At 34.9% G+C, this 15,737-nt stretch overlaps 1 protein-coding gene across 9 annotated transcripts in view; it reads right to left on the reverse strand.

Annotated features, from left to right (window-relative positions):
- LOC138695154 (mutS protein homolog 5-like) overlaps positions 1-15,737 on the reverse strand; it is a 98,046-nt gene that overhangs the window by 34,293 nt on the left and 48,016 nt on the right. For 8 of the 9 annotated variants that reach the window (XR_011331082.1, XR_011331083.1, XM_069819609.1 and 5 more), the window contains 5 exons: positions 13,956-14,085; positions 9,334-9,524; positions 6,608-6,653; positions 5,534-5,672; positions 5,155-5,371 (listed from right to left, as the gene is read on the reverse strand). Coding sequence is in view for 7 of the 9 variants with exons in the window: in XM_069819609.1 (XP_069675710.1) it covers positions 5,155-5,371; positions 5,534-5,672; positions 6,608-6,653; positions 9,334-9,524; positions 13,956-14,085 (723 nt within the window). In the remaining 2 variants the exon portion in view is untranslated. The remainder of the gene's footprint in view (positions 1-5,154; positions 5,372-5,533; positions 5,673-6,607; positions 6,654-9,333; positions 9,525-13,955; positions 14,086-15,737) is intronic. The other variant, XM_069819608.1, reaches the window with a different exon arrangement.

Here is a 15,737-nt window from a genome sequence, read left to right on the forward strand (position 1 = left end):
AAGAAGTAGAAGCCATAAAATTTACTTAGTCTTACGTTAAAAGTGTTAAAATTGTTAAAAAAAAGGCATATACCTTCGACAGACGGCCCGTTTCGACGCTATGTCACATCATCTTCAGTGTCTCTTGAACCACTGGTGATCTTGACTCTATGATGTGCATTTGTCGATGGTAGGGGTGGGGGTGTGTTGTTCCTATGGTGGGGCTGGCTGTTTGTGTGTTATGATGTATTATGACGTCAAATAATGTGTGTGTATTGAACTGCAATTGTGTGTTAAGTGTGCGTTGAAACGGGCCATCTGTCAAAGGTATATGCCTTTTTTTTTTTTAACAATTATAACACTTTTTTAACGTAAGACTAAGTAAATTTTATGGTTTTTAACAAAGTGTTAACGAGAACTTTAATCAATGAAGAAGTAGAAGGTTTGAGATTTTGTTCTCAACATATTCTTGAAAGTTTATAGGAGAAAAGGTTTCCTAAATTACCATTTTGGCAATTTTAAAATTATATTTTCTTGGGGAAGTTCTAGTTTTATGTTCACTATAACCAAAGTGAGGGTTCACTATAAACGGAAATATTAATGTACTTTTTAATGTATGCGGGTCGGGACCAATGATTTAGGTTCACTATAGCCGAATGTTCACTATAACTAGAGTTGACTGTACACTATTCCACAAAGGTACAGTGTTGTAAATTCTCTAGTAAGTAATACAAATACTACCGTTGTACTTTACAACTCCATACTTAAAATTACCAGGGAAGTTTCATGATTGTGTTCCACAAAAGTACTAGTACAGTCAATTCTGGCTATAGTGAACCTAGATCGATGCTCCTGACCCGCATACATTAAAAAGTACATTAATATTTCAGTTTATAGTGAACCCTCGCTTCGGTTATAGAGAACCTTAAAAATTGAAGTTATAAGAGTTGTATCCTGACAAATTCTTATTTGAAATTAGACCTTCTTGTATAAAATTGAAAGAATGTGTTGAAAACAGGTTTTATGAGTCCATCTCCAGCCGACAGGAAATCTTTGCCCGGAGAAACTGCGTTCGAAATGTTAATAATTAGCAATGCTGTAGTGAAAATTCACTGTCCATCATATAACTTTAAAAGTAAGTGTCTGTGATGCTAGCATATAACTTTAAAGTGAGTGTCTGTGGTAGTGTTGATATTTAGCGCACATCAGACACTGGTCTCTCACACTATGCCAACAATCACCAACAATGAAAGATGACGTAAATAGAAAATTAAAACAGATAATTTTGATATGATGATAATATATTTCAGAAATATGACTTCAACTATTTCAATTAACTTTTGCCATTAATAAAGTTTTGTAGCAATATTTTAACGAAATCTGAATGCGTAACAATGGAACAATTGCAAATTTAAAGCTTAATATTCACTTCCTTGATCCTTTACAAGTCAGTTCTTACAGCTTTATAGTGCAGTGCAGTCTGTTATGCGAAGTGCGGAAATTTGTGCGAGTTTTTTTCAAATTCCACTTTTGCAAAATCTGAATATTCACAACTTCAATATCACTGATGTCCAATAGTTTTCAATGTTACTGTAGGTGTATTGATTAAGTAAATATTACTGCAATTAGGAAGAATCGCAGTGAAAATCGTAATCGAGCTCTTGATTTAGGATCAAAATGCAATGATAGTATTGTGTTGTGTTCAATATGAATCCGGCAAAAATATACTTTAGTTCTTTTCGTGATGAATGGTTGACGAATGATAAGTACAAGGTCTGGCTAGAAAAAGGAGAGGATGAACTTTCTTGCCGGTGTAAAGTGTGCAATGTTTCATTTACAGTAAAGTATGATGGCGTTAAAGCTGTTAATAAGCATTTGGAATCAGAGAGGCAGAAAGAACATTGCAAAGTACAAAGTAGGAATAATTATATTCTGAAATTTATGCCCCCACGATATTCAGTTGAACATGAAAAGTTACAGCAAATTGTGTAAAACATCACCACTCCTACAGTTCACAAGATTGTGGGAATAAACTTTACTCTTGTGTTTTCAATGACTCTTCAGTAGTGAAAAAAATAATTTGTGCACGAACCAAAAGTGAAGCCCTAGTTACAAGCTTCTTTTACCATCCTCACAGGAAAAGTTTCTGAATGACTTAAAAAATACCCCATTCTCAATTGGTTCAGATGCGTCAAATAAAGGTAACAGGAAGCATTTCCCATCAGTGGTGACATATTTTTCTGTAAAACATGGAAAATGTAGCGTTATTCTAGACTTCTATTAAGATAGTAATGAGAGTGCTGAGGACATTTCAAACAAAATTATATCAACTGTTGCAGAAAATGGATTTAGTTTAAGTAACATTGTAGCTTATTCGGCTGACAATGCATCTGTTAACTACGGTAAATACAATTCAGTGTTCAGAAGAATGAAAGACAAAAATCCTAATATAGTAAAGGCTAATTGTTGTTGCCATGTACTGCATAATTGTGCCAAATTTGGTTTTAAATTCCTTAAGTATGATGTTGAGGCATTAGTCTTGAAAATATATTCTGACTTCTCGTCGTCATGTAAGAATGTCGAGGAAGTTAGGTCTTTCTGTGAATTTGCTCAACAGGACTATTTTCAGATTTTGCGTCATATTCCAGTTCGATGGTTGTCCCTTCAATTAGCTGTTGAATGCCTTGTTAAAATGTGGTGCGCTTTGGAAAGGTATTACTTGGCAAAAGGTGAAGAAGAAACACATCCTTTAATTTGGAAATTTGTATGTTCACAAGAAGATGAGTAAATGAACATTCATTGTCAGTGGCAGAATGTTTTCTGTATTTTGTTAATTGTACACTTCCAATGTTCTGTAAGGCGATTAAAATATTAGAATGTGAAAATACGCTTTCAACCGAGGTGCACAAAATCATGTTGGGAGTAAAAACTCAAGTAGAAAGTCGTAAAAAGGACTGATTTTTCGGTTTTGAAGTGAATATGTCGCACAAAACCATTATAGATAACCAGCGCCTAGAAAGCCTGAAATCATACATGATGTATTGTTGTTGTTTATTAGTAGAAGGGGAGGTGTTAGAAGGTTTGTATTTTGGTGCAGAAAGTTTATTGTATATCATCTGATGATGAAATGGCGATCATGTAACTTTAATTGTGGTTTTTCACATTGTAATCTTACAAAATCAACTATCCTAGAGCTCATATTGCCTAAAGACTCAAACCAAGAAATGGATTCGGAACACCTCAAAATCTGTGCTTCAGTGGCTGACCATGATAATATCTTTGAAAAATATTGGAGTGCAAGAGATCAAATTACTTTATTGTCAAATGCCTGGCATTAGAAAACAACAACAACATATTGCCTAAAGAAGTACACATCAAAAGGTTTGCAATATTTTGTTGTTCGTTGTTCGTGTTGATGGGAAATGTAGCAATATAGTCATGACATTGAAATAAGTGTTTTTGGTTCTATTGTATTAATATTTTGCATCTTTGCATAATCAAAGTTCTTCTCTGCAGTTTTGCATGAGAATGACTCATATCACAGTTTTTGTGATGCGTGATTTATATTTTAAGCATGTTTTTTGTGCGGTTCTGAGCATTCGAGGTCAAGTACATCCCTTGTGAGAATCCTTAGAAATAATACAGATCAATTTATTTATTATGCTTATATGCATAGCCACAATGGGAAAATCATTCTTATGTTAGAAAGATACTTATCTTACAAAAAAATCAATGAGAATTATTTGTGGAGTTTCACCCAAAACTCACTGTAAACCACTCTTTCTCAAACTTGTCATCAGTGTTTGTTCTAAGTAGTCCTCTTTATGTAAAAAAGAAGAAATGTATTGATCTTTATTCAGTTTTTTAAGTGTGTACTAGACAGTGTTAGATTTTCCTTATGCATAATTTAAAAGGGCTATTAAATCTGCTCCTCTGGCAAAATCTCTTTACAGTGTCCAACAATTTAGTAGTCCATTTTGAATCTTGTGTACACCACTTTTAACACTTGAATATAATTAATTGATGAACTAGTGGACTTACTCGTGTTTAACACGAGTAAGTCCACTAGTTCATCAATTAATTTAGTAGTATTTAAATTTAAATTTTGCCATTTATTTCATCAACCTCTGAGGCAGAATAGAAGGATAAGGCGAGTTCAGCACAATGTGGTAAAACATTTACCTGGGGTCACAGAAAATGCTAAAATGTTAGTAGTCCTATAAAGGCCTTGCAACTGCCCTTTTACATCGTTTTGCATTATAAAATGGTTTTGAATATTTGAATAGACATGTAAGAGCTGTCTGTTATTTACATCTACATTTAATTACATCCATTCGAATTGTAATGATGCAATAAGTCGGAATAACACGTAATGATTCACTACAAGCATCTAACAGGGAGCGAACATGACAGAGAGAAATGTTTTGCAAGTGGACTTTACTCCTGACCAGGAACCGATACCTGGCATTTAAATCTCAATGGTCATGGGGCTTTCAGATCTTTCGCACGAGCTGTATAAATGGTGCTGTTGGAAGACTATTTTCGCGTTTGATGGAGGACAGAAAGTTGACATGTAAGTTTAGTGCACAGAATTTCACTGTATAAAATCGTAAGATGGTTGGTTGCTAATGCTCGGCATATTGGAGTTCTTCCATTTGCCTTTTTGCTTCCCAGTATCGTAGTAACAGATCTGTAGCTGTTAAATTTTTACAGTTCTTGAGGTGTGTCATATCCATTATAGTATTTTCTTCTTTACAATGTAAACAAATTAGGAGTAGGAAAAAAAATTTATTTTATATAGATGGGCAGCCAAACAATCATGTCCTGTATATAAACGAAAAAGAGGCACAGCTTTCATTAGTGGACATTCTGGAATTAAATTTTTATTGTTTAATAAAATATTCCATTGCGTACCATAAATACTTTCAGACATTCACAGATTTCGCAAAATACAACTCACCTCTTGCAACAGCAAGTTGAAAGTATGGTTCTATCTACTGTATATACAACTCACCTGTTGCAACAACAAGTTGAAAGTATGGTTCTATCTATATACAACTCACCTCTTGCAACAGCAAGTTTAAGGTATGGTTTTATTTTTATATATATATATATATATATTAAATTTCGTGAATTGTTCAAGTTCACTCCATTCACTGACTCTAACATCTTTACCTGCTTGAGATAGACACTCTTGCCACTGGCATTGGGTCCTGTGATGATCTTCACCAGACTTTGCTGATCTCCAGACAAGATATCATTCGGAACATAGCTGTCCACACACAGCTCCTGGAGGGGATGGCGCCCCCCTGTGATGTCCAGCACCTGCTCCTCCATTAATGTGGGCCGTGTGTAGTTGTTTTCCTTGGCTACCATGGCCAATGCAATCAAACTAATAACAAAATGTTAAGTTTTCATGCTGAATAGCCAAACAATTAGATACACATGTTCTTGCCATGCATGAGTGTTCTATACACTAATTTCAAAGCAGAGGTTTTGTAATTATATTTCGTCACTTACAAAGTTTTCTTATAAATATAATTAGCTTAACTACCAATCTAGCTCTGATGCCATCTTTATGATCTTCTGCATAGGAGAAATTCTTTCCTGGATATACTGCACGAGTCCCAATAGAATGCGAGACTCATGATTTGATATCTCAACAATTGTGTCACCCACCACATCATCTAGCTCTGCAATAAACGAAATCATTTACTTCAGATGTTGAATATTTTAATATAAACGTATTTGTTACATCTTGTATAAGTCAGTGACAGTAATGAGCAATTCTGTGGCCCAATATTATCGTCATCAATGTCAGATTGAACATCACTCTAAAACTAGCTCATCTGGTCAATTATTATTATTAAATAATGGTGCTTTCCCTAAAAGGGATTATCTAGAAGACAAAGTACGCAATTTAAAAAAGAAAATCGGAAGAGTACAAATATATGGGTAGTTTCTGTTATGAACAGAAAGAGAATAAAACTTTACATACATCATGGTAACTTCCAGCTTTCATTTATCTGTTTTTGTTTTTGCACTTTATCTCTTTGGTACGACTGTTTACTTTCATGTCACTATTTCTTAGATTAAGTGTTTGCGAGCACAATTCTCCAGGCCCCAGGTCTCACTCTATTCATCACCCAGCAGGACTGATATTTCAGACAAGGATGTGAAGTACATAAACAATTTTATATCACGTAAAAATTGTAAACGAGTTTTCACTCACACAAAAATTAATAACTTATACAACAGTTTACATTTACCTTTATTACTGATTAATATCCATTATGCTTATTACATCAAAAAACCTAAATTTGAGGTTAACATTTTAGAAATTGCATGTATCTGATGATGTCGCAATGGCGACGAAAACGTTAATATGAATCACAAAATATGTAATATAAAAGGATTTATTCCTTGAATATTATATGATAAGTCATTGACTGAAAACAATTGAAAGATAGTAGATGCCATGAAGGCACATGCTTTCATGACAAAAGCACTAGAACGAGGTACCATGCTCCAACAACCCCTTTACCCCAGGAAAGACCCAGTACTCAAAACTCACAAAGAATTTCAATTTAACCTCCCACTTGGTAAAATGTTAAAGATATGAATTTACCATGACATCGTACATTCTTGTAGTGGCCAACAGACTCCAGTTTGAACTGAAACAGACAATACAGCATTACCATTCAGAGCACATATTACAAATATAATCGGAACTTTTTCTTCCCATTACCAGCTCAACCGAAGACCCAGATTCAAATTCTGGCAAATTCAATTGGAATATGTAATATTTGTTGCTTTCCATTGATCATCATAAATAATGTAACTTTAAATTCAAAACAACAATGTAATTTTATTCTCACAACAATAACTCCTTTTTACAATTTGAATGTAAACACTCCGGTCAACAATGGGACTTCCACTCCACACAGTAACACAGTATTCGTTATTGCACTCCACAGACGACAATGACAATTTACTCGAATTATTGAGAACAACAATGTACTGCTAATTTTAACTAATGTTCACAAAGCACTATTTACAAATCAGAACCTCTCTGCATCAAAATCCACAGTTAATTCCCGATTTACCATGCAAATCGTCTGTAGCTGCATTTAGATTGGCAACAGGCCATGATTGTTTGGCCAAACACCTGCATAGAATTGGAATATATCAGTCCCCTAACTGCCCATTGTGCAACTCAAACCAAGAAATGGATTCGGAACACCTCAAAATCTGTGCTTCAGTGGCTGACCATGATAATATCTTTGAAAAATATTGGAGTGCAAGAGGTCAAATGACTTTATTGTCAAACACCTGGCATTAGAAAACAACAAATCAGAACTGTCAGTTCTGAGTTCACAGTTCGTTTGCCTTGGCTGGTTCTTCCAGCTCAGTCACTCGAGTTCACAGTATCTCGAACCCCAGACCTTCAGAGACAATCAACTAAACTTCGAACTCAGGTCCCCCAACTGTGATCCACTGCACTCACACAGCTGCGGACACACTCACACAAGTCGAACTCTGGCCTCGAAGCTGGCTTCACAAGACTGGCTGGCTTGCTGTCCAACGACAACAACAACAACAACAACTGCTCGCTCACTTGCCTCTCTTCTTTTATAACCAAACCATAGTTTCCAGAGAGTATGATACTGGAATTTCTACGGATGTCCAGAAGGTGGCACCTCTCGAATTCTCTGGATTTCTCCCCTCACTGCCGCGGTTGCTATCTCTTCTCTCCTCTCCTCTCTATGCCACAGCACATGCCCCAGGAAGCAGATGCACGCGCAACTTCCGCGCCAAACCACGGCCGACTTTGCCCTCCTCCTACCGGTTGTGAGATCGTTTCCCGGCTGTCACAATAAGATGTAATGTAATCATCTTCCATGGTGCACAAAAAGCAATATGCATGGCAAATCAATGATTTGAAATTGATTAAAGAGAATAAAAGTTCAAAGAAAAAGTTCAGGGGAATAATGATTCCAGCTCTCAAGCAGAATTCACAAGAATAGAATGAGATCAGATTGATATGACAGAAGATAATGAACAGAACACAATGAATTACGAGGGTTACTTCAAAAGTAATGCACAACATTTTTTTAAATTATTTTTTATTCTATACCTTTGCAATTTATGGAGGTCATAGACACATCCTTCCCATTTGTATTCAAATTTAATTAATTTAAGTCATTCCCGTGAGTGGTGCCATGATAGCACTCCTTCAAGATGGCTGCTGTACTTGACATTCGTGAGAAGCAACATGCTGTTACTGAGTTCCTGTGCTGTGAGAACGAGGCAGTGGGAGACATTCACAAGAGGTTTAAAAAGGTGTATAGAGATGCAGCTGTCGATTGCAGTACAGTTAGTTTGTGGGCAAGCAGATTATCTGGTGAAAGAGGGCATGCCAATATTATTAATAATTATAGTAAAGACTACTATATTTCATTACGGACAAGTGGCATGTAAAAGATTTTCGTTATCATGTTGTTCAAGTCTTTGAAATTGAAACCGTGCCATGCTGCAATTTAGCTCTTCGTCACTTTACTGGGAGTGCCTCGTTGTTGCTGGATCTTAGTTAATGGTAGCAACAATTAGAATATATCTAAGTTTAGACACCATGGAGAAAAACTAGACATGGCAATGCTTCACACATTTTAAGTGGGTCAGGTGATTAGAGTAATTATTATTATTTTTACAAGTCAACAATGCAACTGAGATTGGAAGCTCACAAACTAATGCCGCTTGACCATAATGAAAACGGGATTACTATGGTTATCAGATACTTCAATCGGTTATTGTTTAAAACTTCACAGTATTCATTGTTGATATTACAAATCATCTCAATTTTAAATGTTCTTGTAAATCACATAAATGAATCAATATTTTACTTCAGTGAAATACATGAAAACTAATGGTGAAATTTATTTATATTTTATCATCATGCCTCCTAAACACTCTGTTAATCAGTTCTCCCTGAAAGCCAAACCGAAGGTTCATATGGAAAAGTCTTTACATCTGGGTCATCTTCTAGTAAGTGTCATTTTTCTCCGAACTCAAATTGTGAACTACTGCACAGGCAGCAATTATATTTGGAACATTCTCGAGTTTGTTTCTTAAACCAACCGAGAGATAAGGAAATCTCACCTTCCATACCTCAAACATTCTCCACTACATTAATTCTCGTCCTTTTGTCGGCTCCATTGTACCTATGAATTTTAAAGTGTCAAGCCGATATTTCCACAACTCCTTACATTTGACAAAAGACCAATTTCTTATTGTTTCCAAAGACTTTGTTGATATGAATTTTAAAAATATCGTATATAGCCTTGTTATACGTACCATGAAATCGAGATTGGGAACTATCCAGTCCTCATCTATCATGTTATCTTTCCAAGCTGGCAAGGCTAACAGGTAACCTATTTCTGGAATGTAAACGACATTGCACTCTCTGATGTAGGAGGGTAGGTGGTTCAATTCTTCTTGTGCTACTTTTGACATCAGTTCTCTCATTCCACCATATTTTTGTTTCACTGCAATCACATCACTTATACAGTCCAAGCCACAAACAATAAAGCAATTATCTACCAAAATATTACTGTAGTACACAGAAATATCACCATCATCTTTATGTAGAGGAAAAAACAAGCACACGTACACAGACAGACATGCCAAGATGGCAGCTGAAGAGAATGAATGTGCTGTTGAAAATGCTCCGCGTTTGTTAATGACCGTCAGAGAAAGGAGTGGAAACCTGAGAAGACTTGAAAGCAGACATTCTGGAGAAATGAAATTATTAAAATAGAGGCATGTTTAGAGCAGAAAGAAGAGAAAATTATTGTACTACAAAAGGAGGTGATGACATTGATGAATGGAAACACAGTATCTCCTACATGCTACCACCTGGACACAGCAGACTGCACTAGGATGACAACAGAATACAAATGGTAACTTGAATATTATTTATATTGCTAAAGAACGATAACAGAATATAAAAAATTATAACTCGAATATTATTTATATTACTAAAGAACGATAACAGAATGTAAAAAATTATAACTCGAATATTATTTATATTGCTAAAGAACGATAACAGAATATAAAAAAATTATAACTCGAATATTATTTATATTGCTAAAGAACGATAACAGAATATAAAAAAATTATAACTCGAATATTATTTATATTGCTAAAGAACGATAACAGAATATAAAAAAATTATAACTCGAATATTATTTATATTGCTAAAGAACGATAACAGAATATAAAAAAATTATAACTCGAATATTATTTATATTGCTAAAGAACGATAACAGAATAAAAAAAAATTATAACTCGAATATTATTTATATTACTAAAGAACGATAACAGGATATAAAAAATTATAACTCGAATATTATATATATCGCTAAAAGAACAATAAAATATAAATAGCTTGAATATTATTTATATCGATAAAGAACAATAACAGAATATAAATTATAATTTGAATATTATTTATATCGCTAAAGAACAATTAAAAAATAAAATGAAAACTTGAACAAGGCCCGAACTCACAACCTTCGAATCATTAAGGCAGCACTCTACTGCTCGTCGATATGGAATAATTCCATAGTTCCGGAACTACTTCTACAAGCACATGCATCGTGTAACATCGTCGTGACTCGAAGTGGACTTATAAAATATTCGCTGTTCATGAGTGCGGCCACTTTTTTTTTTTTTGACAGCTGTACAAGGTGTTTGAAAAAGCGTGGAAACAATCTTCTTCCTCTCTTTCGTCTCATATCGTAAATTTCATAGTTTCTTTTCTTCAACTTTCAATATATTCACATCTCTTGGAGTTGGTATTGCTCCAGATTTAAGGGTAGACCCTTTTCTTTTATCAGGCATTAATTTAAACTTCATAACCTCAGATTCGTCATAATCAGACTGTAAAAGGTGGTCAGAGCAAATAACTGCATTAGATGTTGGGATGAAGTGTTTTCTCTATTGGAAAACTGCACCCAGGCCGAGCGGTGCTTTGGACAGTGATCTCTTTTAGGAACTGAGTAGAAGAATTTTCCCTCCTTTCTGTCCTTGTCTTTATATCCAGAAATGTTGGAACATCCATACACTGCACATTGAGGCATTTTAACGACTGCACAGAATGAGGAAGAAACTCACTGTGACACATGCCTTACTGCTACAGCTACGCGACCGCTTGGCAAAGTGATGTCATACTATTTTTAAGAATCGCTCTCCTGTGAAAATGGTGGCGAGCTGGAATAAAAACTATTGCATTGTTGCTTTGAAGGACGAGTACATTCATTTAAAATATATATATATATATCATCATCATCATCATCCTTCACGAATTAGGCCTCTGTAGACCTGTTTCGGCCCCATCTAGCAGTCTTCTTAACGGTCTTCCTGGTCGACGATGTCCTCTAGGTTTATATTGCATCATAATTTTTGGGATTCTTGAATTTTCCATTCTTCTTACATGATCTAGCCAATTGAATTTGTATCTGGTGATTTTTTCTTCTACTGACTCTACTTCTAATTGTTCTAAAATTTCTTCATTCCTTTTTCGGTCTAAAAGAGTATATCCTGCTGTTCTCCTGAAAAATTTCATTTCCGTTGCTTTGATTCTGTTCATGTCTTTTTTCTTTAATGTCCAAATCTCGCTTCCGTATAGAAGGGTGGGTAATGCTAGTGTATTATATATTTTTATTCTTGTAGATTTTTGTACTAATTTAGCTTTTAATATATTGTTTATTATTCCTAGAATTTGTGTAAATTTGGTAATTTTCTTGTTCACATCTTTTTCATTTTGATAAGATATTTCACAACCCAGATAATTGAAATTTTGCACTTGTTCGAGGCATTGGTTATTGTGTATTATCTTACTTCTCACTGGGTCTTGTCCTAAAAATGCCATTACTTTTGATTTGTTGTTACTTATTCAGTGATTATACAAGTGTTACAAGAGTGTATCCAAGAATGAAGAAACATTAATTATTATTATATTATATGTCATTAAGACAAATTCTTATATATTACTAATAATAATAATAATAATAATAAGATAACCAAAGGATGTAGTATTACACTGACAGTGAGTAATGTTACATGCTGTATGATAACAAATAGAAAAAAAAACTTTCTCTTCCCCCCCCCCCCCTCTCTCTTTCTTTCTAAAACTAAAACTAAAACTAAATATGACCCCTAACTTTACAACTCGACATGTCCTTGCAAAGCTAGAGAACAAACAGTCGACATTTTCTATCAGAATGTACACTATTAGACGAAAAAAGAGGAAGACTAAAAATCTGCAGTGTAAAAACCGAGAACTGGCCATCAAAAAAGAAAACCTAATTAAGAAATACATTAGAGAGTTTAATAACATCATAAATTTCATATCATTGGATAAACTGTAATAATTCATATTAATTATAAAATAGTATCACAATCTTATATAACACCATAGTATACCATAACCATATAAATTCTAAAACAGATAATGTAATGCTGTATTACTCCTAAGTAATGGAGCATGCATACATACAAAACTATAACTTATTCATTTTCAGAATCAGTGTCTGATTTCTGCTCTCCGATTTCGAGTGTCCCCAATCAATACTTCAGACTACTCTTCAATCTCATAATTCAACTACGGGATTAAGAGTGTAAGTAAATGCTATCGCAGTTACTTACCTAGGGCTACCATATTTCTGAAAGAGAAAACGAGGGCATTTTGCAGCTTACCTTTAAACTTGACTTACAGGATGGTCCTGTATTTCTCTGAACAGACAGATTTTCGTAAGATGTTTTCGTCATGATGTATTAGATCAAAAAATTCACTGCAGTTGAATTTTGTCAAGAGAGACTTCATAGTTTGTACTGCCATGCTTAATCTTTCTGTACTCCAAGAGTTCTTCATCAGAGAAGAAAACAGTCTTTCTACACTTCTTGATGTACTCGTACCGGGCAACACAAGATGTAAGCTTACTCCACTGTCTTCAGTAGATTTGGGGTACTCGCATCACAATCTTTCAGAAAATTGAAGATTTTGACACATATTTTAGATAATTCTAATGTCTTCAATTCATTCAGTACTTCAGATTTTGAATTTAAAATATTGTTAGTTAAAACATTTCATCACACAACAGGTCTACATCAATTTCAAAACTAATGCACAAATCACTGCAGTCTTTGTGAATTCCATTTGTTGAGATTTTTAAATCGTTGAATTAAAAATCGAAAGATGTTTAATTATAGTGTGTGGGCCACCTTAACAATGAAATTATGACTAAATAAAAAGCAATGACAGCAAAGAAACTGATTTAATTATATATGCAGTACAACCTGGTTGGATTCAGTGAATATGCAGTTATATTTACCTTCATCATGTCAGAGGAAAGGAAAGAATTCCCAAATATATATATTCATATGTGTGGCCTTGCAGATCTCATTGAATAATCAAGACTGCTTTCTATAAGTAGTCAACATGTAGATACCTATTACTGGAGAAAAAATTCGTTCCGGCACTGGGAATCGAACCCAGGACCTCTCAGCTATGCGCGCTGAGCATTTTTTCCATCTGAGCTATGAGACGGTTTGATTTCCAGTGCCGGAACGAATTTTTCTCCAATACTATAGAAAGTAGTCTTTATTATTCAATGAGGGTGGTGAGGCCTCATATATGAATATATATCTATGTTAAAGTATTCAATAAACTGTTGTCGAAAATGGCCATAAAGTCATTTAAGTATGCGCTCCTACATACATGACTTATATGTCTAAAATGCAGGTAGTAGGCCATTGATGATACAAAGGAGGGGAGTTTGGCCGGCACCATGAATCGGGTCTCGGCATAGCTCAGATGGAAAGAGCACTCAGCACGCATAGTTGAGAGGTCCTGGGTTCGACTCCTGGTGTCAGAACGAATTTTTCTCCAACAATAGGAATCCCCAAATACTTACGTCTGTCCAGGTGTTCGTCTACTCCAAGCTTGACAATGAATGTATTCTGGATTTCAGATTCTTCAAAATCTATTATTCGACTGATGCAGTACTCCACCTTCTGTATGTCTTCAGTCATACTGTCTGCAATCTGGCAAGAGAGACAGAACCTCCCCTTTGTATTCAAGAGCATTACCACACAAGAATTCTCGTAAATGTGAATTCCAACTATGATCACAGAGTCCAGAAAATGTTTCTTAGGACTAAAAACTACAGCGATTTTCGTGAATACACTTTGTACTTTATCTCCATAGCAACTGCACAACTACAGCCTCTAGCTGCTTATGAAATACAACTACTCTCATGAAAATTTCACAGTTTATGGAATTCTTTGTTATTTTTGACGAAGGTCCACCACTTTGGAGCAGTGGTGAGCGTGCCTGACTGCGAAACTAGCATGTCTGTGATCGAATCCTGCTTGGGACAAATTGCCTGGTTTGGGTTTTTTCTGAGGTTTTCCCTCAACCTTTTAAGAGCAACTGCTGATAACTTTCGATGCCAGACCTGGGTTGATTTTGCCGTCATTATCACTATCTTCATCCATACTCATGTCATTCTACTATACAGGGCGAACATAATCCGTCCTAATGGGGACTCCAACCTCAGAACAGGGAGAAAGCAGAGGTTCAAAGGATAAGTACCTACAGCATATTAAAAAAGAAAAGTGATTGTTTCTTTTAACAGAGGTTGCACAATAAGTGTAAGGCTGTGGGGAAGAGGATTGGAAACTAGTAATAACAGCCGGAATTTTCAAATATATTAAATTAGTTATTAAATAATATATATATACTTTTAAAAGCCAAACAATGTTATAATTTAAACATTTTATTATATTAGCACTTGTTCACTGTATGCAGAGTTAGTTGTTTGTCTCTAATAGTCCAAGAAGATAAAATATTTTTTCTTGTAAAGGGAAATAGTCTAATGTTATGTTTTGAAATAGCGGGAAAAATTCCGCAACACGAAAATTTGAGACACATAGAGAGATGGTGACATCTTACTGAAGCAATATTTTAACTATATATATATATATATATATAGTTGGTCACTCTGAAAAGGCTGTCAGTGAAACATTTATTAAGTTGGAAGAAGCTGCAAAGAAGATGAGGCATAATTAATCAAGACAAAACTAAGTACCTACAAGATGCCACTGCACAACCAAGAAGAGATTATCTTGTGATCAAAAATTATAAATTTGAATGTGTTACAGAATTTATATATCTTGGATCTGTAATCATAAATGATAACAATATAACAACAGAAATAAACTCTAGCATAAACATGGAAAATGAAAGATAGTACAGTTTAAAAAGAAGCAACTTCAGTCCAATTTTCTCAGTATAAAAATCAAATGTTTTTTTTTTATCCAATGCCACCAGGTTGTCTTTTCGACATTTCTGGTCTTCTCTCCTGGCCGTGGCTTAGTTGTAACCCACTTCTGAGGTTGGGGCGCCTGGAAGGCGGAGTTACATTACCCCGATGATGTGATAGGATGATTATGATAATGTGGTGCCAGGAGAGGTCTTAAATCTAAACTTAACCTAAATTCCAGACCATGGACGAACACAGGAATAATCCCCTTTAAGGAAAAATTCCTGTGCTCTAACCGGGAATCGAACCCGGGACCTCATGAACTATAGCCAGAAGCTCTGACCACTAGACCATGAGACTGCTCAAAAATCAAATGTAAATTATATAAAACATTAATTAGACCAGACCTTTCATACAAACCAGAAAGTTGGA

This window comes from Periplaneta americana, chromosome 2, assembly GCF_040183065.1.
Source record: "Periplaneta americana isolate PAMFEO1 chromosome 2, P.americana_PAMFEO1_priV1, whole genome shotgun sequence".
NCBI lineage: Eukaryota > Metazoa > Arthropoda > Insecta > Blattodea > Blattidae > Periplaneta > Periplaneta americana.